Here is a 26,284-nt window from a genome sequence, read left to right as displayed (position 1 = left end):
AGATATTTTAAAATCCTGAATTGAATTTTATTAGTGTTTATACATCTATTGAATGGTTATACTTATTTTTACCTAGTTCAGTTTTTATAATTTAACCAGCTTAATCATTTTAGAATAAGCCCAGCTTGCTTATGACTGTTACTATTATTATTATTATAATGGTGGGTTTAATTTGTTAATATTTTGTTGCAGAGTTTTACATTTATGTTCATGAATGAAATTGGTTTATAACTTTTCCTGTTGGGAATTTGTTACGGTCAGTTTCTGCTAAGTTGTGTTTGGCCTCATACAAAGGGCTGGGAAATGGGTTTTTTTTGTTGTTGTTACTGTTCTCACTGTTTTCTGGAAGACAAAAGTGTAGTAATATTTTTTTACATTTTCCTTAAATGATGGAATTCACTTTTGAAAGCTACTTATGTCTAAAGATTTCTTTGTGGAAATGTTCAGTTAAATGTTTTTTGTTCTTAGTGATTCTATATTTCTTATGGCAGTTTTTGTAAATTATATTTTTCTAGAAAAAATGGTACATTTTATCTGAGTTTTCAGATGTATTGTTCATAAATTGTTATCTTTTCAGTGTCTGTAGGATATGGTGAAGCTCCTTTTTCATTCTTGCCTTTTTTATTTATTTTTTCCTTCTCTAGATCATTCTCATCAGGGTTTTAACAAATTTATTACTTTTTTAGGGGCAAACTTTTAGCTTGGCTTGTCTTTAATTTCTGCTCTTTTAAACATTTTTCCTTCTACTTTTTAATTTTTCTTAAAAATTTTTAAATGTTTTATTTCTGAGAGAGAGAGACAGCATGAGCAGGGGAGGGTCAGAGAGAGAGGGAGACACAGAATCAGAAGCAGACTCCAGGCTCTGAGCTAGCTGTAAGCACAGAGCCCTACATGGGGCTCAAACCCTAACCCACGAACCTCGAGATCACAACCTGAGCAGAAGTCAGACGCTTAACCGACTGAGCCACCCAGGCGCCCCACTGTTTGTTCATTTTTTGAGAGAGAGAGCATGAATGGGGGAGGGGCAGAGAGACAGTGAGACACAGAATCTGAAGCAGGTTCCGGGGCTCAGCTGTCAGCACAGAGCCCTACGAACATTGGGCTCAGACTTAGAGACTGTGAAACCATGACCTGAGCTGAAGTCAGTCCCTTAACCTACTGAGCCACTCCTGTGACCCATTTTTCCTTCTACTTTGGGATGTTAATATGATTTGATTTATCTTCGATGTTTTGAGTTTGAGTTTGCTGGCTTTTCTAAAGCAATTTATAGGGATAATTTTGTTTTAGGCAGTATAGCTTTAGACACAGACCTGAGTTCATACCTCTCTTCTCCTTCTTAAAAATTGTGAGATAGCTTGAATTTCAGTAAATAGTAATTGAACATTTTACTATGAGCTAGAGAGTGCTATAAGATACAGCTGCAAAGAAGATAGAATCCTACTCTCATGAAATTTACTTTCTACTTTCTCTCTCAGTTTCCCAGCTGCATGAGGGGATGATGAATGACAGTGATGATTAAGAGTTTTTTAAGTGCTTATTATGCGCCAGGTACTTTTTCACTAATATTAACCAATTTATTTAAACCAAAAAAACAAAAAAAAAAAACACCCCAGCAAAAAAACAGTTCACCCTTTTTTTTTTTTTTTTTTTTTTTAAAAACACATGACTGTCAGCTGCAGTGCAGCAGAGCTCAGTGATAATGAGGCGCACTGTTAGAGTACTCTTCCTTTGGCTTCTTTCCATGCCACTGATGAGGGATCTGGAAAGGAGTTTTATTGATGCCTCATCATCCACAAAAAGGCTCACCTTTGAGGAAAAACATTTTGTCTCTAGCAGGGATTACTAGCTAAAAAAGACTTGGAAACAAATTGGAGGGAAAAAGGGTTGCTGAGGGGGTTAAAGAAGGGTGTTTGATAGGAAACAATATATCTTGTTAAGAAGCCACTAAGCAGATAGGAAAGGCATCTTATATATTCTTATAAGAATGGATTCTTCCTTTTTTTTGAGAGAGAGAGAGTGCGCACGCGAGCGAGAGCGCGTGCCCAGTGAGGGGCAGAGGAAAAGGGGGAGATGGAATCTGAAGCAGCCTCCATGCCCAGTGCAGAGGAGCCCCATCCCACAACTGAGGTCATGAACCACCTAACTGACTGAGCCACCCAGGCAGCTCAAGAATGGATTCTTAGTATTATACTTGTTTTTGGTGTTTCATAAGTAGTAGCTGTTTGAATTCTTACCCAGCCTTAAAAAATATTTTTTAGTGTTTTGTATTACTTTTTTGAGAATAATCTGACCTTTGATACTGTAAAAATACCCATTGTCCACTTGTTCTCTTCAAAATTTAGGTAATTACTTTTCCTACTTCATTTTGATTAGTTTGGAACCTGGTGGGGATGCGGGCGGGGAATACAAGCCAGTAATTAAATTATAAAAGGACATTTCTGATATGTTAGATATATGTAAAGACAGAATTGCAGTTTTGCATTTATGTAATGCCTATTGTGGTAGACATTAATTCTGTGTGACCTAACCCTCTTGCTGAAACTTTTAGAATAGATTAATTTGGAAATAGTTGTATAATGGGGTGAGTATCTTAAAATGTTCAGAATTATGTATTCATTTTTTGGTCATATGACTTTTGAGATTTTGCAGTGTGGGAAATACCATTTTTTGGTGGTGAAGTTTCAATAGTTTTGTAATTAAGTAATGAATCATTTTTCTGAACTGTTGACCTAAACCAACTAAATTTTGTTACTTGAATTCGGCTGGGAGTATGGAGCTCAGAAGTTATTCATCTCTTGTACTGCCACCTTTTTGTAGCTAGAACTTACTAGACTGAGAAAAAAACATGTTCGAATTCTGGTCCTAGATACAGCTCTGATTACGGTAAGTTATTCTAGCTTGTATTTACTCTTTCCTTTTCTCTCCTTTGAAGATGACCTAATAAATTATTTTACTGCAGTAATAACATTTGGAACATAAATGGCAAGGGAAGTAGAATAGTAGTGGAACAGTAAATGGGGTTTTGGTATTTGCGAAAGGATGAGAGACCATTAAAAAATGAGTGAAAAGCTGAGCAACAAACCCTGGAGATTTTGAAGTAGGAATGACCAGCATCAGTTTTCTTCAGATGAATTTGGTATGTCTTGGTTTCTGCTTGCCTCTCCAAGCTTTGTATTTACATTTTTAAGTGAACAGATAAGTTGAAAGTATAGAATAGAATCATGAATAGCTATATTCTTGCCACCTAGATGGAGTGTTCACTAGTAACCTTTTGTTCTTCCATGTGTCTTTCTCCTAACATGTATAAATATTTTATACATTACACATTTGAGGGGGTTAGTAGACTTTCACAACAGGTAGCTGTCTTCATGTCACTGTTACCCCCAAATACTTTAGTATCTGTAGCCAAAAAGTAAGGACACTGTCCCTTACAGTTTAATACCACTAGCACACCTTAGAAATGATAACTTTTGGGGCACCAGAATGGCTCAGTCAGTTAAGCGACCGACTTCAGCTCGTCACTATCTCCGGTTCATGGGTTCAAGCCCCACGTCGGGCTCTGTCCTGACAGCTCAGAGCCTGGAGCGTGTTTCAGATTCTGTGTCTCCCTCTCTGCCCCTCCCCTGCTCATTCTCTGTCCCTGTCTCTGTCGCAAAAAGAAATAAACATTTTAAAAAATGAATAACTCTTTAATATTCATTTAATGAATACTCTAGAATCAGACTTTCACAGTTGATTCTAAAATGTCTTTCAGTCATTCTCTCTTTTATAAGCTCATATATTTTGAGAGAATGAGAGAGTGGGGGAGGGGCAGAGAGTTCGGAGAGAGATCTTTCAGTCAGTATTTTCCAGTCAGGTTCTGCAGGGGTTTATGGAAGGGTATTGGATGTAATGTCTGCTTAGTCTTCCCAACTCTAACAGTCTTCCCATATTTACTTCTTCAGTGACATCAACCTTTTTTTTTTTTTGTGACATCAACTTTTTAAAGTAATCAAAACAATTTTTTTTTTCTGGGATTGCCTAAGAGTTTCCTTGTGATACCTGCTTTCTGAAGCTTCCTGTGACCTGGCATGATTAGTTACAGGTTATGCCTTTTGAACAAAAAATTACTGCCTAGGTGATGGTAGACATGTCATTTAGTGCATTCAACCCGGAGGCACAAAATGACAGTGTGTGCCACTATTAGTGATGCTAAATTTGATCATTAGATAAGTAGTGTCTATATGGTCTGTTACAAAAACTTATTTTTACTTTCGGTTTAGAAAACCTCTGATATTTTGGTACTGTACAAATATCTCTTCAACCTTTTCATAATACTTTTAGCATCTTGATGATTCTTGCCTCATTCACTGATTTCATTGGGATTTAGAAAGTGGTTTTCAAATTTTCTTATTCCTTCTATGTTAATTGACATTTATCTCCAAAGAAAAGCTTTTCCTACTAATGATAAACTATATTTCCTATTCAGATGGTGGGATAAATATAATTTTTCCTCATTATTTTACTAGTTTTTAGAAAAAGGAATTGTGTGGTATTTCCTTCAGTGATAGCAAATGAGACTTTTTTTGCCCATTCTCTGTAATTATTATGAACTCAAGAACTTGTTTTACATTCATTGTGTTACTGGTTAATTATTGTTTTTGATGGCCAGGTCATCTGAAATTTGGCTAATAGGAACCCTCCTATACTCTCTCCTGTGTTTTAGTGGCATATCTCCCTTAGTCTTTGAGCGCTTCCTTGATTTCTGGCACAGAGATTATGTGGGTTTTTTTTATTTGAAACTTTTAGTTAAAACTCAATATCCCAGAAATCCTGAAGAATCCTGAAACACTGGAAGATGGAAGAAAATTATTGCCAGTCAGCAGGGAATCTATCAGTTGCAAGTTTCTTGTTTCCTGAGGACAAAAACACTAGTACTTATTCTTTTTTTCCCCCCAAAACACTAGACATTCTTTTTTTATTAAAAATTTTTTTTTAATGTTTGTTTATTTTGAGAGAGAGACAGACAGCATGAACAGGGGAAGGGCAGAGAGAGAGGAAGACACAGAATCCGAAGCAGGCTCTAGGCTCTGAGCTGTCAGCACAGAGCCCAACGTGGGGTTGAACCCACAAGAGAGATCATGACCTGAGCTGAAGCCGGACGCTTAACTGACTGAACCACCCAGGTGCCCCTCTTTTTTTTTTTTTTTTTTTTTTAATGCTTGTTTACTATTTTGAGAGATCGTGAGCTTAGGAGGGGCAGAGAGAGAGGAGGATAGAGAATCCCAAGCAGGCTTCATGGTATCTGTGCAGAGCCTTGCGTGGGGCTCTATCTCACAAACTGAGATCATAATCTGAGCCGAAATCAAGAATCAGATGCGTAACCGACTGAGCCACCCAGGTGCCTCACCCAGTACTTATTTTTTGTTTTGTTTTGTTTTTTAAATTTTTTTAATATTTTATTTATTTCTAGGAGAGAGACAGAGAGAGACAGCATGAGCAGGGGAGGGTCAGAGAGAGAGAGGGAGATACAGACGCTGAAACAGGCTCCAGGCTCTGAGCTGGCAGTCAGCACAGAGCCTGACGCGGGGCTCGAACCCACGAACCGCGAGATCATGACCTAAGCGAAAGTCGGACGCTTAACCGACTAAGCCACCTAGGCGCCCCACCCAGTACTTATTTTTAACAGTGTAACCAGACTCTACTTTCAGAAAGCACAGATTTACTGTAGGGCTACACGAGAGATTCTCTAATTAATTGTTGGCAAGGAGATTGTTAATATCCCAAAGGAATCTCTCAACTTGAATAATAATTGGCCCATAGCACCTTCTCCCTCTGACTTAACACCAGCAACAGACTTTTAATACATAATACTTTTTTTTTTTTATCATTTTATTTTTCACCATGTTAAGTGTACTTTTTAATCCTCCTTCTGTTTCCTCCATTTCCTCCTCTTCTGTCCCCCTTTTGGTAACCATCAGTTTGTTCTTCATAGTTAAGAGTGTGTTTCTTTTTTTTTTCCTTTGTAAATTTAAAAAAAAAAAGTGTTTTTTTTTTAACATTTATTTATTTTTGAGAGACAGAGTGAGACAGAGTGTGAGGAGAGGAGGAGCAGAGAGAGAAGGAGACATAGAATCCGAAGCAGGCCCCAGGCTCTGAGCAAATGTTTAGCACAGAGCCTGATGCGGGGCTCGAACCCACAAACCGTGAGATCATGACCTGAGCCGAGGTTGGATGCTTAACCAACTGAGCCACCCAGGCGCCCCTTAAGAGTCTGTTTCTTGGTTTGTCTCTTTTTTTCCTTTGTTCATTTGTTTTGTTTCGTAAATTTCATATATGAGTGAGATCATGTGGTTTTTTATCTTTTTCTGACTGACTTCTTTCACTTACCATAATATTCTCTAGCTCCATCCGTGTCATTGCAAATACGAAGATTTCATTCTTTTTTTTTAATGACTGAATAACTTATTGTGTGTATATACCACATTATTTCTATTAGCTCATCAGCTGATGGACGTTGTGATGGTTACACATAGTTTGCTTATTGTAAATAGTGCTGCAGTATATGTAGGGATGTTATGTATCCCTTTGCGTTAATGTTTTTTAGTTTTTGGGTAAGTACCAAGTAGTGCAGTTACTGGATCTTGTGGTAGTTCTTTTTTAATGCGGTTTTTTTTTTCCCCCTGAGCAAGAGAGCGCGACAGCATCAGCATGGGAGGGTCAGAGAGAGAGGGAGACATAGAATCCAAAACAGGCTCCAGGCTCCGACGCGGGGCTCGAACCCATGAACTGTGAGATCATGACCTGAGCCAAAGTTGGACACTTAACCGACTGAGCCACCTTTTTAATTTTTTTACGGAAGCTCCATACTGTTTCCACAGTGGCTACAGCAGTCTGCATTCCCAACGACAGTGAAAGAGTGTTCCTTATTCTCCACATATTCACCAGCACTTGTCATTTCTCCATAATGCTTTTATCTTGAAAATATAGGAACAAAAATTGTTCCCACACCCCATTGCTATACTAAGGTTATCTTACTTTTGGTTGTTGATACTTGATCATATACTTAATCTAAGATGTGAAATCTATAACATTTGCAGTGAAATCTTCACCCCAGCACAAAATATAGTTAGATGAACAGTTTCACAAATTTAGGCTTAAGATAAGTAAAAAAGACTATATATGTATATATATGTAAAGTAGAGTTGAAAACAAAGCTGAGTGGTATTAATACATTCATCTGGACTACCTGTGTTTGCAACAAGTGTAGTGGAATTGTGGGAAAGATTCTGTACACATTTATTTGCATGTATATACTGATAACAGGGATCTAAGGTGCAAACAGTCACTTATTATTTCAGATTTATAAGCTTTACATCAAAGATAGTAGTAACATTTACTAAGAGTGCCCCAGAGATCAGGAACACTTAAGGCAGAATTGAGAGAGATGTCGATTTTTGTTTTGCTCTTAAAATTCATCTGTACCTGCTCTTCTTTCTAGCCTTGGTTCATCTTCTGCTTATATAAAATAACAAAGTGTTTCCCTTCAGGAGGTATTGAATTTCTTTCTATCCTCAATAATACCCGTATAGTGTAGTGTGCAGATCTGACTGTAATTTGGGGAATGTACTCCCATACTCTCAGTTTCCAGTGGAAACAGATTGAGGGTTTCTGCTGGTGATGGGACTACATTTGGGACATTTCCTTTACTTTCTTGATCACCTTTTTTAAAAGGTACAAAAAAATGTCTCCAGCTTAGGGAAATGAGAAGAAAAGGTAATAATGGTTGAATTTTCTCTTGACAAGTGACAGTATGTCTTTATTGATCAAACTTCTCAAAACTCATTCTTCTTGTTTCTTCTGTTTTATTTAATGAATTTGATCATTCCTGATAAAACTGACCTTTTTGCAGTAGTACTTAAAACTAGATTTTTCTAGTTTTTGACTGATTTTTCCTCAGGTTTTTAGTTCCTTTTCTGTCTCTTACTGAGCCCCATCAAGTCTTGGTCTTGGGTTTCTCCATTTTTTCCTTTTATTTTTTTCTGTCTATGTATCCCTGTTTCTTTAGCTATTATGTCTTGAGCAGATTCCAGTAAACAAATAAATACACACATGTGTACACACACTCCATATTACTGATATGAATTATGTGTACATACGGTGTTTATGTATAGTTTCAATCTATAGTTTAGCTATTACAGAATAGGTCCACTTTGATGTCCTCATATTATCACAATTCATTTATATCTGTATCCAAATGCAGCATCTTCTGCCCTCAAATGGCTTTGCTTTTCAACTTCTTCATTCTCCATATGCTAGTATAAAAAACTTGTAACTCCCAATTTGGTCAATAGATTTTATTTGACTAAAAAAAAAGTCTTTAGATTTGAGAGGCAAGTCATCGCAAAAGCGTAAGAAATGGGAAAGTGCGGGATTGCGGAAACCTGAGCGCTGCTGATCTCAAGATGCCTGTAGCAGCGTGGTGAGTGATGGTGAGAGTGCCTGAAGCCACTGGCACCACACGTGTGCAGGTTACTGCATACCTATGTGCCACTGCCCCTGGAGAATTACGAAGAGTACATCTCTTTTACCTTTGAAATTGTATATTATTGTCTCTTGGTGATAGATTCTCACAGTAGAATCCTGCTGGTAAAGGATTATAGGAGATGCTTCTAGATCCTGCCATACAGGAGGGATTAAAAAATAGGGATGGTACGAAATGTCAGCAGGCAGTATGCGGCACCTACCCTCAGTTCCCTTCCTCAGAACAGATATAAACTCTTTAGCTCAGAATTTGTGGATCCAGCAGTTCCAGTTTTGAGAATTTACCTGAAGGCAAAAAAAATTACCAGCTCAAAGATCTGTCTGCCCCAGTGCTTCACTGCAGCATTATTTATGATAGGATATAGAAATAACCTAATTGTTCATGATGGATGAATGAATAAAGAAAATGTGTGATGTATTTACATATATTTGAATATTATTCAGCCATTTAAAAAGAAAATCCTGCTGTTTGTGGCATTATGGGTAGATATTGTGGCTATTAAGCTAAGAGAAATAAGTCAGACAGAAAGACATGCTGTATGATCTTACTTATCTGTAGAATTAAAAAAGGCCGAACTCGTAGTTACAAATCATAGAACCGTTTGGTGGTTGCCAGAGTTGTGGGGGGACACAGAGTTGTGGTTGGGGAAATGGGAGATGGTGGTCAAAAGGTATAGACTTCCAAGTTATAAGATAAATCCTGGGGATGTAATGTGCAGCATGGTGACTGTGGCTAACAATACTGTATTGTATATTTGAAATTTGCTAGGAGACTAGATCTTAACTGTTCTCATCACAAGAAAAAATGTGTAACTCTGAGGTGATGTTAACTTTATTGCAGTGATCATCTCTCAGTATTTTTCATAGATTAAATCATTATGTTGCACACCTAAACCTAATGCAGTGTTATATTCCAGTTATATATTAATAAAAACTTGTGGCTTTGCTTGTTTGACACGTTAAGTGGCCGGCTTTATCTTTTACATTCTGCCAATACAAATTTCAGTTGAAAGACATATTATTCTTACTGCTCTTTTGCTCTGTGACTTCTCCAACTTCCTTATATGTGAAGTTTTCTTCCTTTTTTCTTGAAATACACACATTCCTAGGTCTTATGCCCTAACTCAGCTGTTACTCACTGATCTCTTCTATATTAGAACTTCCACCACGTTTGACAGTATCTAAATATTTTTCCATACTTAGCAGTGGGGAAAATATATACTGTTAACACTGAGAACTTAGGATGTTGGATGGGAATGGAATACATCACATGTTTTTGTATTTGTTTTAAAGAAGCATATACTATTTATATATTATTTATTTTCAAGAGAGAGGGAAAGCATGAGAAGGGGCATGGGAGAGAGACAGAGACCCAGAATTCGAAGCAGTCTCCACGCTCTGAGCTATCAGTACAGAGCCCAGTGCAGGGCTCGAATTCATAGACTGCGAGAACATGACCTGAGCCAAAGTTGGACACTTAAACCAACTGAGCCACCCAGGTGCCCCTGAAGAGCATATGCTATTTTTAACAGTTTTTTTTTTTTTAAAGATTCTTTTTTTATATTTAAGTAATCTCTACACCCAATGTGGGACTCAAACTCACAGCCCCTAAGTAAAGAATCACACGCTACATACCAGGTGAGCCAGCCAGGTACCCCAAAGAAAATAGAGTCTAAGGAACAACTCATATACATACTTTGGTCCTTTATTATTTGGGACCTCTTAAATAGAATGATAGTGTATAAAATCCAAAACACTTCTCATTTTATTTATTTTTTAAAGATTTTATGTTTAAGCAATCTCCATACCCAATGTGGGGCTTGAAGTCACAACCCTAAGATTGAGAGTTGCATACTCTACCGACTGAGCTAGCCAGGTGCCCCAAAACTTAAAAAAAAAAAAAAAATTTTTTTTTTATTATAAGTGTCCTCACTGAAAAAAAATTAAAGAAGATGGAGAATTGCATGAAGCAAAATGTAAAGATTCCCATTCTACCTTTCTCTTCCTGAACTGCCACCCACTCACACTTAGAGAAAGCTGCCTATATTATTTATTGGGCAATACATTTTCTATGAATATATAAATATAAAACTTTTCAGATTTTTTTTTTCCTTAAAAATAAATGTAGGGGCGCTTGGCTGGCTCAGTCAGTTAAGCATCCAATTTCAGCTCAGGTCATTGATCTCACGGTTTGTGGGTTCGCGCCCCGCGTCAGGCTCTGTTCTGACAGCGAGCTCAGAGCCTGGAGCCTGCTTCAGATTCTATGTCTCCCTCTCTCTGACCCTCCCCTGCTCACGCTGTCTCTCTCTCTCAGAAATAAATAAAAAAACATTTAAAAAAACAAAAATTATTGTAAAAAATAATAAAGGTAAACAGGTGTTTAATAAAATGTAACACCTAGGCAGTAGAACATATAAGCAGAAGGCAGCCTGGGCATATAAAAGAAGGCAACCTTCTTATTTCCTGCTTTATCTGAAATGAACACATAATAAACATAATTAATACAGAATTATTTTTATTTTATTTTAATTCCAGTGTAGTTAGCATATAGTGTTATATTAATTTCAGGTGTACAATTGATTCAACAATTCCATACATTAGATTTGATTTGTTTTTTAAACTCAGCATTATGTATCTGGACCTATTTTCCATCTTTGAACACAGAGATTATGACATTCTTTTTTTTAACTTTTATTAATAAGTAAGCTCCCCACCCAACATGGGCCTTGAACTCACCACCCTGAGATCAAGAGTTGTATGTTCTACCGACTTTTTTAGTCTTTTGTAAAGGTATGTAGTTTTTCACTGTATTGACATATACTATAATTTATATAACCACTGTAGAAATTCTTTTCATTAAATTTTCTTTTTTCTTATAAAGGAATATAATTTAAGGAGGAATGTATCTCTGTTCTGGTGAAATCTGTTGAAAATGATACATTTAGTTTTGTGAGCCAAGGTCTAGTATATTTTGGTATAATCCCTTTTAATGATTTTGCCTTCATTGGTGTGTATTTCAGGTCTACGGATCAATGGAGAACTAATTACTGCCTACCCCCAGGTGGTGGTAGTGAGAGTACCCACCCCTTGGGTGCAGAGTGACAGTGACATCACTGTTTTGCGCCATCTAGAGAAGATGGGATGCCGGTTGATGAACCGACCTCAAGCCATCCTGAACTGTGTTAATAAGTTCTGGACATTTCAAGAGTTGGCTGGCCATGGTGTTCCTCTGCCAGATACTTTCTCTTATGGTAAGTTTGCTAACAAGAATTTATAGTCTTAAGTTTTACAACACTGATAGTTTTGAAAGGCAAATTAAATTAGTAGGGTTATGTGATATAAGGAAATTTGTGAACATAAAGGAACTTCTTATAGAGGTGATTTTCAATGTTAACAAACTAGGCAGGAGAATTGTGAATCACGTGTTAAGATTTAGTTCCATGATACTGATAGAGTGGTTTTAGCTATTTTGGGTTTTCTAGGCCATAAGTTCATTCTTGTGATCCCAGTAATGCTGTTTTAGTATGAAAGCTGCTATTAACAGTGCTTAAACAAATTATTGAGGTTGTGTTCCAATAAAACTGTTATTTTAAAAAGGCAGTGAGCCAAATCTGTCTCATTGGCGTTAGTTTGCCGACTCGAAGGTAAAAGATAATATACAACCTGATGACCTCTCTGTTTAATATCTGATTATCCTTATTAGCGTTTTCATGATAATTCTCCATAAATTGTTTTCTTTTTTTGTTGGAGTTGGTTTTCTTATTTTTTAAGAAAATGAAACTATAGTAGGTATACTTTAAAACCAGTGCTTCTAAAACTGGTAAAAGTAAAGGATCCTTTTTTTTTAATGACCAATATGCTGTGGATCAATACTCTTATAAAAATACGATAAAAAATGTCAGAGAAATGCCAGAATGTTATAAAAGCTTCCAGTGTTCAGTCTTTGTTTATTTACCTGGCTGCATATAGCAGAGAAGTCACAGACAGGCACAGGTTTTTGGACACTTCTGAGTAACACTGCCATAAACAATATTATGTTAATGTATTTCCTGCCTGTCCAGTCCTTTTAGATTAGAAAGGGTGAAGTGTGCTGTAAATCAGTGTAATTTTTCATAAAGACATTTGTTCACTTGGCTGGCGGTGAGTCTTTTCCAGGCTCTGGTGGAGGTGAAGACATTTGTTCAAATAAATGTCCCACAGTGTGCTTGGAGACTTAACGAAGCTGTGAAAAAAATCCCAATCCTCTTCTTACCATTAATATTTTAAAGAAGGGAACTCCCCAAGTCTGTGTGACATACGTCAGTACAGTTACTGTTTTTAGCAGTTGCACAAGAAGAGACGATATGAATAGTTTGAGAATTCTGTCAGATGCTTTTGGAATATTACAGCTTATATCATGGGTCTATGCTTCTGATTTCAAGAGAATGGAGAGGAGAAAAGTGTTAGCCCAGTTAACAAATATTACCTATGTTCTAATGTTCACAGTTTAAAATTTGGGGACTGAATCATCTTAATTTCTCTAAGCTGCAAATGTATGATACTCTAGTTGCTTAATGAACTTTTTCCTGGTTTAATTTTTTTTATATCACCAAGCTGATATCACAATTCCTTTTTGCTCTAATTTTGTTACCATATCACTTGTTCCTGGGCAGTAAAAACAGTAAAGAACAAAACTTATGAGTACTGACTGGCTTAGTGTAGAAAGAACTCTGTTTAATAATGGAGATAAGAAAGATTATTTCCTCTCTTTGAGAGGAATAGACCACACGTAGCATCTTTTCTTCCTTGAGTGAGTCTTTTAAACAGACTCATTCCTCAGTTTCTTAGTCTAAACAGGAAATACACTGAACCGGATCTTGGTTCTTCTGTTATTTGTATAGTGGAAGAATAAAGGATAAAAATATGAAAAATTGTATAGAATTAGGAAACTTTGATTTTTAAAAGCTGTTGTTTTAAACTGATGTTTAACTGTACTTTCAACTTTTATTTATTACTTCCTCTAAGAAAAACAGAATTTAGCCATCAGGTTCTTACCTTGTACCTCCTGTGTTGCTGACTTTAGCATAGATAACATCTACCACAAAACACCTCTGTTACTGTTCTTTTTAAATTTCTTTTTTACTCAAACCAGGTGGTCATGAAAATTTTGCTAAAATGATTGATGAAGCAGAAGTCCTGGAGTTTCCCATGGTAGTGAAGAATACACGGGGTCATAGAGGTGTGTGTATGAGTTGTTACTATGGTACATCATTTTGAAACTACCCTTGAGAATTAATAATGGTGATTATACCAAGTAGATTTTTTTTTCTTAATCTGAACAATGCTCTTATTATTTTCTTTGTATTTCCTCATAGTTATTGACTAGATAATCGTCTTATCAGTTGAAATGTGTAGTTTTTTTGGGGTGCTTGGCTTGCTTAGTCAATTAAGCGATTGACTTCAGCTCAGGTCATGATCTCACAGTTCGTGAGTTTAAGCCCTGTATCGAGCTGTGTGCTGACATCTCAGAGCCTGGAGCCTGCTTCAGTTTCTGCCACTTACTCTCTCTCACTGCCCCTTGCCTGCTCCAACTCTGTCTCTCTCTCTCAAAAAGAAACAAACATTAAAAAATAAGTAAAGACAGCTACTTCCTTTGACATAAAAATTGACAAATAGAGCAATGGAATGGACTAGTGAACTTGGAAATAAAACTAGGTATGTAGTAACATTGCTGGTTTACCCTATGCAAAATTTTGTATATATTGTGTAATAATCTATAAGACATGGTTAAAAAACTTTTTTTTTTTTAAAGTTTATTTTCAGAGAGAGAGCAGGGAAGGGACAGGGTGAGACAGAATCCCAAGTAAGCTCTGCACTGCCAGCACAGAGCCTGATGTGGGGCTGGAACCCACTAACTGTGAGATCATGACCTGAGACAAAACTAAGAGTTGATGCTTAACCAACTGAGCCACCCAGACATGTTTTTTCACAAAAGGAAGTTTTGGTAATAAATGAGGCCAGCAGTAGCGGCTCACCTGGAGGACTACAAATCTTGGACTTTTACTTCACAACATATACTGATATTCTAGATTACTGTAGGAATTAAGGGAATGGTAGAAGACACTTTTGCATTTTTGCATTGTCTCAATAACTACCATAACTTACTTTCGTTAAAAATTAATAGATTCTGAAAGAGCAGGTTGGGACCCAAAATGCAGGTAATACATCAACTGCTCACAATTTGTTAAATGTATTTTTTATTCTTTTTCAATCATAGGCAAAGCTGTTTTCTTGGCTCGAGATAAACACCATTTGGCTGATTTGAGCCATCTTATTCGCCATGAAGCTCCATACCTGTTCCAGAAGTATGTTAAAGAGTCTCACGGACGGGATGTGCGTGTCATTGTCGTGGGAGGCCGTGTGGTCGGTACCATGTTACGTTGTTCAACTGATGGAAGGATGCAGAGTAACTGCTCACTAGGTAAAAACAATGCATGTGTCTTTCTAGTATATGTAATATTATTACAGCTTGCCAACTGAGTGTCCATGTATAATTATAGATCTTTTTACATAATAAGTTGAAAAATATTATCTTTCACATGGAACTATGATCAGTAGACTTACCCTGACTGTAATAAATATACTTTTGAGTTGTTTTTCTAGTAGTAAAATTGGATTTCTCTGAATCATAAATTTTGAGATCTCTTATTGTTGAAGTGTCTCAGCGTTTTGTCTGGATTTTTTCTTTATTTCTGTTTATTTCTTTTTTTTTTAAGATTATGTTTGTTTTGGTTCAGTACTTAAGATTTTTTTAAATGTTCATTTATTTTGGAAAGAGAGAGATAGAGCGTAAGCAGGGGAGGGGCAGAGAGAGAGGGAGACACAGAATCCAAAACAGGTTTTAGTCTCATGCTCTTGGCACAGAGCCCAATGTAGAGTTCAAACTCAACGACCTATGATATGATGACCTGAGTCGAAGTCAGATGTTTAACTGACTGAGCCACCCAGGCGCCCCTATTTCACTTTTTTATACTTCACTTTCTTATTCCTCTGATCTGGATTGTAGATTTTAATACCGTCTATAATGTTATGATTTTCAAATTTCTCTCTCTAATTTAGGCTTTCTTCCTGAATTCCAAGTACATATAAATAACTGCCTACTCAGTATTTCCATGTAGTTGTCTATCAGACATTTTAATTTCTTTTTATAATGTTTATTTTGAGAGACAGAGACAAAGCATGAGAGGGGGAAAGGGAGACACAGAATCAGAAGCAGTCTCCAGGCTGTCAGCACAGAGCCTGATGCGGGGCTGGAACCCACGAACTGTGAAATCATGACCTGAGCCAAAGTTGGGCGCTTAACCGACTGAGCCAACCCAGGCGTCCCCCAACAGACATTTTCATCTTGTCCAAAACTGAACTCCTAAGTCCTCCTCCCAATGTGTTTCACCCCCCAGTTCCCTTATTTAATTTTTATTTATTTTTTTATTTTAGAGAGAATACACACACATATTAAGCAGGAGGAGAGAGACAATGAGAGATAGTGAGAGAATTTTAAGCAGGCTTGATCCTACGACTGTGAGATCACACCTGAGCTAAAATCAAGAGTGGGATGCTCAACTGACTGAGCCATCCAGGTGCTCCATGTTTAGGTTGTTAAGCTCCCTGAAATTGATTTAGTTTTTAAGTTTGAGATAGAGATTGCATTTTCCTTTTTCCAAATGAATAACAACTAGTTTTCCCAGCGTTATTTATTGAAGAGTCTGTTTATTACTGATTTGTAATGCTGTCTTTTTTATGTATTGAATTTCCATAAATGCATCGGTCTGTTTCAGGGCCCTCTGGTCTGTTATATACTATTCATTACCTATATTAATCTTAATTCCTCCAGCGTTATGCTTAAATATCTGATCAAGCCAAAGCCTCTCTACCTTATTGTTCAAAATCGAATATCCTCAGGGAAGGTTTTTTGGGGGGGAGGGTAAGCTTGATTTTTATTTTTACAGGTTCCTTTTTTTTTTTTAATGTTTTATTTATTTCTGAGAGAGAGAGTGTGTGTGAGCAGGGGAGGGTCAGAGAGAGAGGGTGATACAGAATCTTAAACAGGCTCCAGGTTCTGAGCTATCTGTCAGCACAGAGCCCGACGCGGGGCTCGAACCCACAAACTGTGAGATCATGACCTGAGTCGAAGTCAGACGCTTAACCAACTCAGCCACCCAAGTGCCCCAGCGAGGTTACTTTTTTTAACTTTATTTATTTGAGAAAGACAGAGACAACACAAGTGGGGAAGGGGCAGAGAGAGAATACCAAGCAGGCTCCACACTGCTAGCACAGAGCCCGGTGTGGGGGGCTTGAAGTCACGAAACTGTGAGATCATGACCTGAGCCAAAACCAGGCACCCCTATTTTTCCAGCTTTTTTGAGATATAAGTTGACATACAACATTGTGTGCATGTAAGATGTACAACATAGTTGGGTGTCTCGGTGGCTCAGTTGGTTAAGTATCCAACTCCTGATTTTGGCTCAGGTCATGATCTCACGGTTTACAAGTTTAAGCCCTGAGTCAAGCTCTGCCAGTGGAACCTGCTTGGGATTCTTTCCCCCTCTCTGCCCCTCCCTTGCTCATGAGTGCACACAGGCTCACTCGCTTTCTCTCTCTCTCTCTCTCTCTTTCTCTCAAACATTTTTTAAAAAATGCGCAACAGTGATTTTATATATGATATATTACAAAGTGATTACCACAATAAGGTTAGTTAACACATCCGTTACTTTATATTTTGTATGTGTGTGTATGTGTGTGTATGAGTGGTGAGAACTTAAAAAAAAAATACTCTCCTAGGGGTGCCTGGGTGGCTCAGCTGGTTAAGCCTCTGACTTGGTTTTGGATCAGGCATGTTTGTTTGTTTTTAATTTAAAAAAAATTTTTTTTATGTTTTATTTAGTTTTGAGAGAGAGAGAGAGAGACATCGTGAGCAGGAGAGGGACAGAAAGAGAGGGAGACACAGAATCCAGTGACAGGCTTCAGGCTCTGAGCTGTTTGTCAGCACAGAGCCCAACGCGGGGCTTGAACCCACAAACCGTGAGATCATGACCTGAGCCGAAGCCAGACGCTTAACTGACTGAGCTATGCAGGCACCCCTGTTTGTTTTTAATTTTTTAAAATGTTTGTTTATTTATTTGTGGGGGAGAGTGGAAGAGAGGAAAGAAGGGAGAGAGAGAATCCCAAGCAGGCTCTGTACTGTTAATACAGAGCCCAATACACCAGGTTCAATATCACGAACCCATGAGATCATGACCTGAGCCAAAAATCAGCAATTGGACGCCTAGCTGACTGAGCCACCCAGGTGCCCCTATCTATGTATTTTAATAGCTGAATAATATTCCTGTGTGTGTTTATCTCACTTTTTAAAAATATTTATTTAATATTAAAGTATGATGGACATACTAGTTTTAGGTGTACAACACAGTGATTGGTCACCATGTTATTACAGTGTTACTAACTATATTCCTTCTGCTGTCTTTTTCATCTTCATGACTTTTTTTTTATTTTATAACTGGAAGTTGTACTTCTTCATCCCCTTCACCTATTTTATCCACCTTCATCCTCTTCCCTCTGGCAACCAGATTGTTCAGAGGCCTTTTTTATATGAATATTCTCATATATTCAGGTTTTTTAAAATTTTTTAAATGTTTTATTTATTTCTGAGAGAGAGGGAGAATGAACAGGGCAGGTTCAGAGAGAGGGAGACACAGAATCCGAAGCAGGCTCCAGGCTCTAAGCTTAACGTTAGCACAGAGCCCGATGTGGGGCTCAAACCCACGAACTGTGAGATCACGACCTGAGCCGAAGTTGGAAGCTCAGCTGACTGAGCCACCCAGGCGCCCCTCATATATTCAGTTTTAACAGTAATAGCAACTACCATTTCTTCATTGCTGGTACAGTAGTAAGTGCTTTATGACTATTAACTTCTTTAGATATTGCTAGATATTGTTAGTGTTCCCATTTTACAGATGAGGAGGGCCCAGAATAGTTAAGCAACTTGCTCAAGATAACAGATCTAATAATGGTGCAGCCAGGATGCAAATATACTGTTTGGCTCCAGAGTTGTCCTTGTAACTACTCTTCAATCTGTTGATTTCCAGAATTGGAAAATTACATGGAAGCTTTGCAGATATCTAGATTTTCAGGTACAGGACATGAATTTATCCATTTTTTAAAACTGTTAAGGGGCACCTGGGTGGCTTAGTCGGTTAAGCGTCCGACTTTCGCTTAGGTCATGATCTCGCGGTTCGTGGGTTCGAGCCCCGCGTCGGGCTCTGTGCTGACTGCCAGCTCAGAGCCTTGAGCCTGTTTCAGTCTGTGACTCCCTCTCTCTCTGACCCTCCCCTGCTCACGCTGTCTTTCTCTCTCTCTCCTAGAAATAAATAAAACATTTAAAAAAAAAAAAAAAACTGTTAAGCGCTGTGCCTCCGTATTCTTAGTGTTTTTAACAGTAATATGATCTCAGGGGTGACTGAGTAGCTCAGTTGGTTAAGCACCTGATTCTTGATTCCAGCCCAGGTCATGATCTCAGGGTTCATGAGTTTGAGCCCTAGGTTGGATTCTCTGCTGACAGAGCAGAGCCTGCTTGGGATTTTCTCTCACACTCTCTGTGCCCCTCCCTCACTCATGTTCACTCACACACACTATCTCAATAAAATAAACTCAGTTACACAATATCTCAGTTATGTGAAATTACATACATATATCTTAGATAATTGTGGTTATTCCTGGAAATCAGCTTTCAAGCTATTTCTTTTCAAGGACTGTTTTGTTTTTTCCATAATGAATAGTTTTTGTTGACTACAAAACATTTCATTGATTTTTTTTTTTAAGATTTTATTTTTTGGGGTGCACCTGAGTGGTGGCTCAGTCAGTTTAGTGTCCAACTTTGGCTCAGGTCATGATCTCACATCACAGTTCAAGAGCTTGAGCCAGAGTCGGGCTCTGTTCTGACAGCATGGAGCCTAGAGCCTGTTTCAGATTCTGTGTCACCCTTTCTCTGCTCATACTCTTTCTTTGTCTCTGTCTCTCTCTCAAAAAAGTAAGTAAACATTTAGATTTTTAAAATTTATTTATTTTTGAGAGAGACAGAGCATGAATGAGGGAGGGGCAGAGAGAGGGAGTCACAGAACCCGGGGCAGCCGGCTCGGGGCTCAGACTCACAAAGTGCGAGATCATGACCTGAGCTGAAGTCGGTGCTTAACCGACTGAGCCCCCCAGGGTCCCGAAGCGTCTAACTCTTGATTCCAACTTAGGTCATGATCTCATGTTTCATGAGATGGAGCTCCTAGTCACGCTCTGCACTCACAGTGTGGAGTCTGCTTGGGATTCCGTCTCTCCCTGTCCCTCTGCCCATTCCCTGCTTGCATGCACTTGCTCTGTCTCTTTCTCTCTCTCAAAATAAATGAAAAAAAAATTTAAAGAAAAAAATTCTTAATCATTTTTGATCAAGGTTATATAACATTTTGGTTTCATTTGACATATTGGAATTTTCAGCCTTCTCTTCCATTATTCTGTAGGTAAAGTAACATAGGTAAACAAACTCTACTTTGAACCCATCTGGTCTTAGTTCTTTTTGTAGTCTCTTTTATCACCTTCCCAGTCTCTTCCATAATAATAATTGGCCTGTTTAAGTTTGCTTCTTCTTGGAGCGGTGTTGGTAATTTCCATTTGTTTTAGGTTTCAGATTTTTTTTTGCTGGTTTCATGAGATGATTGCATTTGCTTATTTGTCTGCAGTATTGTTTTGATATCATCCATAACCTTGTAAAAGTAACATTTGGGTTTTTTGTCCTTTGTATTTTTTCTGTTCTTTTCATTCAATTTTTATTAAATCTCTCTTCTTAGTTTCTTATTTTATAAGTAATTTCTTTAAATCAGAATAGAAGTTTTGGTATGAAGTGATTTTATAGATGTGTTCATTTTCCTTTCATTTAGGGGATCAGTGCAATTTCTAAGTCCTTGATAAATCTTTTGGTTACTTAAATCATTTATTTCTAATTTCTGTTTTTCTTGGGTTATTGTCAGAGAATGTTGCCTGTAAAAACTGTTTTAAAATTTATTAAGGTTCTTTCTTGAGGCAAACAAATGATTGCTTATTATATTTGATAAAGGAAAAAAATATGTACATGGGTATATACTATATTTAAAAGATACAGTTGGGGCGCCTGGGTGGCTTAGTCGGTTAAGCATCCGACTTTCGCTTAGGTCATGATCTCACGGTTCATGGGCTTGAGTCCTGCGTCAGGCTCTGTGCTGACAGCCAGCTCAGAGCCTGGATCCTGTTTCCAATTCTGTGTCTCCCTCTCTCTCTGACCCTTCCCTGTTCATGCTGTCTCTCTCCTAGAAATAAATTTAAAAGAAAAAAAAAACATTAAAAAATTATAAAAGACACAAGGCTATGAAGTCAGGTGTTTTTGCCTTTGTCCCTTATCTCTTTGTCCATCTCTTTAGTTTTCCAGAATGTTTTCATTTAGTACAGCAGAAAGTGTGGTTAAACTTTGTCTTTCAGTCCAGTCTGACCAGTTTCCACCTTTTCCATGGGAAATTTAAGTTTGTTTTTAGTGTTATCGCTCATACAGTTCATTTAATTCCTTCAGTTTGATTTTGTGTTTATTATTTAAATCGTTTCTTCCTCTTCTTTCTTTTCTAATTTTTGTGGATTTGTAAGGTACCATTAATTACATTTCCACCCTTGTTCCCAAACTCAGTCTGGATGCTTGTCTGTGGTTTTACATCCATTAATAGTTAACTTCTCTTTCCCAGTGTTCACATCAGACACATATTTTCTGATAGGAGAACCATTTTCTCTGATATTTTCTACTTTTCTCTGCCTTGATAAAAATCTGAAGTCTGTGGAATACTTTCACCTCTATCTATATTATTGCAAGTATGATTGGTTTCTGTGAATGCTGAATGCCATTTTCAGAAAAAAATAGCATATCAAAAAAGTACTAACTCATCAATTCTTTGAGAGACTGGATTAGACAGGGATTCTCTAATGAAGGAAATTTAGATTTTGAAGTCCCAATTTTACAGTAGAATGGCACTTTGCTTTCACTACTGATTTAAAATACTGTGTTGTAGCTTGACCTCTGAGCACTGAGTGTGGAGCCTGTTTAAGATTCTCTCTCGGGCACCTGGGTGGCTCAGTTGGTTAATATCTGACTTCGGTTCAGGTCATAATCTCGAGTTTCATGGGTTCAAGCCACCTGTCAGGCTCTCTGCTGACAGCTGAGAGCCTAGAGCCTGCTTCTGATTCTGTTTCCCTCTCTCTGCCCCTCCTCCACTCATGCTCTGTCTCTGTCTCTCAAAAATAAATTTTAAAAAACAACAACATCAAAGTGGTGTGTTAGAGGCCAGCTTTATTTTTACTCCAGAAATGTGTCATTTTGGTAACTTATTTTGTTTTTGGTTGTTGTTTTTTTTTTGCCAGGCGGAGTGGGGATGATGTGCTCATTGAGTGAACAAGGGAAGCAGCTAGCTATCCAAGTGTCTAATATCCTGGGGATGGATGTGTGTGGCATTGACCTATTGATGAAAGATGACGGCTCCTTCTGTGTCTGCGAGGCCAATGCAAATGTAGGTTTCATCGCCTTTGATAAGGCTTGTAATCTAGATGTAGCTGGTATCATAGCGGACTATGCCGCCTCCCTCCTGCCCTCTGGCCGGCTCACCCGGCGTATGTCCCTGCTCTCCGTGGTGTCCACGGCCAGTGAGACTAGTGAGCCGGAGCTGGGTCCTCCAGCCAGCACTGCTGTCGACAACATGAGCGCAAGTTCCAGCTCTGTTGACAGTGACCCTGAAAGCACGGAGCGAGAGCTGCTCACCAAGCTCCCAGGGGGCCTGTTCAACATGAACCAGCTGCTAGCCAATGAGATCAAACTCCTGGTGGAGTGACTCCACTGGGAAATAGTTAACCAACAAAACCCGTGTAAAACTCACTTTCTTTTCCTTCTTTTCCCCCCTTTCTTTCTTTCCTTTTTTTTTTTTTTTTTCCTCACCAACTTGCAATGCTGTTCATGGAAGGTACTCAGGAAGATGAGAGAAAATGGAGTAGGATTAGGTGGGAGAGAGGATGAGGGATATAGGTAGACCTCTGCTATTGGTATGTTACTGGCTTGTTTAAGAATACTGCAGAGAGGCAGAAGAGAGGAGGTGCAGAAAAATGTCCGGCCCTTAAAGTTAACCTGTTAAGTTACTCAAAAATGTGTATACTCTCAGGCCATGAAGAACATACAGTTTTTTCTCATGGTCCCTTTTGTTTTTGTATAGTTACTACAAAATTTAGAATAGGATAACTTTACGTTGTGTTGCAAAGATTTGTGATGGGCGAGGAAGATACCTAAATGATAGGAATTTTTCACACAAATCTGAAAATTCTGCCTTTACCATGTAAACTAGCAACTTTATGTCCATAGTTTATGAAATCTTGAAGAGCTCTTTTATTGGGATTTATAATTTTTGTGTTTTGGTTTTTCCCTTAATTTGGGTGGGAAGGCAATATTAATATGACCCAATAAAGGTTTTTTTTTTTAATGACAGAATTGGCATTTCTGCATGATAAAAGGGAAATGAACAGTATTGCAATTCTGGTACACAAGATGACATTTACTCCAATGTAGATAAAATTACACTAGTTTAAAATATGTGCATTGACTTGTATTTGTTAGTGTTTTAATCTTTTTTGAAAGATAATGCTCTGTTAATGTTGCAGTTTTTTTTTAATACATGCTAGTCTAACATTCCCTGATCTATGCCTGCATCTTTAACAATAGCCAAAGTGAAGAAAGTGCTACCTTTTTTGTTAACAAGACACTGACTTGAAACATGTGCATTTAAAGCCTTTTATTTTTTCCTTTTTTCTTTTGGTGGTTGGGCATTTAAAGTATAAGGACAAGGAAAAATATTTTTTGGGGGGCAAATCAAGGGTCTATAAGTTCTTTAGTATAAAGCTGAAGTGATTTATAATACCAGCGTTATATATTTGCATTTTTCACATTTTAGGAGGGAGTATATATGTGTGTGTGTGCACGCATGCATGTGTATGTGTTTTGCTTTTTGTTTACACCAATCAAAAAAGGATAGATTATAGAAAATGGAGCATGATGGGGCAACAGTTTTTACTTTAAAAAACAGATAAGTTGTTTTAATAACTATACTCCAGTGGGGTAGAGGTACTCTCTAAAGACATAAAGAAAATAGATGCTTCTTAGGCCTTTTTATGTATATGTATGTTGTTTGGTTTTTTTCTTTGGTTCTAGACTGTTCAGTGTATGATTTATTCAAGGCTACATGCTTTTCTATGCTTCCGGCTGTGCATTTTCTCCTGTTCACGTCATAGGTTTGAGGGTGGGGTGGACTGCACATTTTTGTTTGGGGACTTAGCAGTATTAAGTCTCTTATAGCCCAACTCTGAAGCCTTCAATACTGTCCATTCTTTATACTCCTTTAATTTCTGAATTTATAAAATCCCCAAAATGGCATATTAATAGGAGCCTTTAAAACAGGGGTAAATCTGAATAATGGGTTTGGAAAGTGTGTTAAGAAATGGAGATGCTCCAGAGCTCAACGTAATTTTTTTAAGCAGCAAGTTCCATCTTACTACAACCCTCTGAAGCTTTTACCCGAGTCCTCTCTTGCCTCTCCAGTGCTTTTTTCCTTCAGATGGACCTTAAACATAATTTCTTGGACACTACTAGAGAGACTTCGAGGCAATAATAAAGATCAGTATTAACCAGCTCTAACAGAGGTTTGATCATGCTTGTACAGTTTTTCCCCGTTTTAAAAAGGAATGTAATAAAATTTGTTTTTTTCCATAGAATTAAATAATATTAAAATTGAGTGAAAGGTTGATTGTTGACAAATAGAATAGTACCTCTAATCTGTGCAGTGTCTTATTTCACCTCAGAAAAAGATAAGAGGATTTTCTAATTTACTTTAGGATATTCTAATCTCCTATAAAAGAATTTGACTCACATAGAGTTATTTTGGGCCTTACATACATATATAAGTACCTCTGTCTCTTTAACGAAAAGAAATACATGGTACTTCTTTCTTTCACTGAATGACCATTGGAGGATGCATAATATTTGGGATAGAGAAATAAATGAGAGAGAAAGAACTGCTTAATTAAGTCATTATTCATGTTTGTGTAGAGACCATCTGATTATCACATAAATTATGACACATTAAATATTTACATATCACATGTTTATAGACTTATTAATTTTATAACATAAAAAGAACACCCTATTTGAAAAACTCAGGGTTTGTGTTGGGTGGGGTAAGTCACTAGGAAAAATGTAGATACCCTTTAAAAATTTTTTACCAAACTAATCCACTGTATTATAAGAATTATCTGAGATTATTTCACCTTTAATTTTATTCACTACTGATTGATCTTTTGTGCATTCACACTATAGTAAAACAATTTTACTGACCTATTTCTGGATCATACACTCACATGTTAAAAGGAAAAGGGTAGGAATGGTCATCTTAGACTTTAAAAACATGGGTATCTTCTTGAACTCATTTAAAAATTAAGGTAAAGAATATGAACAGATCATTTTGGAAGAACCCAAATGAAAATCCCAGATATTTACGTGAAAGTTAAATATATTTTCCTATTGTTTAACAACTTTTGTATTATCTTCATTGCTATTATGAGAGGTAAAAATGTATTTATTAAATATGTATAATTCTTATCATGCTCAAATCTGAATTATTGTAAAATTATGTGTTGTTAAAATTGTTAATTCTTAATTGTATTTTAAAAGTAATTCTGATACTGTTACCTGTGATGAAAACTGGACTATACACACACATGCACACAAATATACAAATATGAACTATTCTATTTAAAATTTTTAATAGTTTTTTTCTTTTTTTGGTGCCTAATAATTGGTTATTTCTGCTGGCTTTTACTCCACTGAACTTTGAAATCTTTGTGTGTATGCTATCAATAAGAGAATATGCTGGAACATTAGAAAAATCCATCAAGAGACTTGGTTTCATCAAGCACTTTATCAGACTTTGAGAAGATATCGAAGGCATTGAAAGAAGTAATTGACTTTCAAAATCATCTCTTCTTTTTCTCAAGAAGAAAACAGTGGAAAAACAGATTCTCTTCATTCAGTGAATCCCCAGTTTGGGGTCGGGGGAGCTTAGAGACGTTGCGAAATCAAATCTTGTGTTACATTTTTCTCCTGGCTCACTCTTTTTGAGAAGGTTTATGGGCTATTTGGCTGGTGAGACACGATCCCCTCCTAAGAAAATGTAGGTGCTCAGACAGGTAACCTCTGCTGCTACTGTTTTTATTTGTTTGTTTGTTTGTTTACTTTCATTTAAAATTTGTTTTTGTTGTATTAGGATATTTTAAAATGTAATATATTGCAGGATTTATAACCAGGTTCACTGCTTTCTTTTTTTTTTTTTTTCTTAAAAAAAAAAAAAACAAAGTTTCATTTAAGATACATTTAGGCGCCTTTGAAGCTTGGATTTTGGAATGTTTCAGTAGTGGACAGAAATCTGCTGTTGGAATCTTCTAGTCTTCCAGGTTTAATTTGAAATGTTTTTAGTTTTGTTTTGGATTTTTGTGTGGTATTTTATTTCCTTTATCAGTGCCCTTTTGCCATGCTGTTTTGGGGTGGCTGCCTAACTCTAGTGAAAATTCTTTCTATATTAACGAAAGTTTGGTGTTTTAAATTCCTTAATGTTTTGCATTTTTAAAAGTTGTTCTT

At 37.2% G+C, this 26,284-nt stretch overlaps 1 protein-coding gene across 2 annotated transcripts in view; it reads left to right on the top strand.

The window, feature by feature from the left end:
• Nucleotides 1-25,978, top strand: part of RIMKLB (ribosomal modification protein rimK like family member B) — a 64,597-nt gene extending 38,619 nt beyond the window's left edge. For both annotated transcript variants that reach the window (XM_039220662.1, XM_039220661.1), the window contains exons 3-6: nucleotides 11,544-11,774; nucleotides 13,655-13,741; nucleotides 14,780-14,983; nucleotides 21,979-25,978. In XM_039220662.1, coding sequence (XP_039076593.1) covers nucleotides 11,544-11,774; nucleotides 13,655-13,741; nucleotides 14,780-14,983; nucleotides 21,979-22,442 — 986 coding nt within the window. In that variant the 3' untranslated portion in view covers nucleotides 22,443-25,978. The remainder of the gene's footprint in view (nucleotides 1-11,543; nucleotides 11,775-13,654; nucleotides 13,742-14,779; nucleotides 14,984-21,978) is intronic.
• The last annotated feature ends 306 nt before the right edge of the window (nucleotides 25,979-26,284 follow it).

The sequence above is a fragment of the Hyaena hyaena genome, unplaced genomic scaffold (genome assembly GCF_003009895.1).
Source record: "Hyaena hyaena isolate Hyena2069 unplaced genomic scaffold, ASM300989v1 scaffold_909, whole genome shotgun sequence".
Classification (NCBI taxonomy): Eukaryota; Metazoa; Chordata; class Mammalia; order Carnivora; family Hyaenidae; genus Hyaena; species Hyaena hyaena.
The sequence above is the reverse complement of the archived record's forward strand: the minus strand, read 5'-3'. Positions and strand labels throughout refer to the sequence as shown.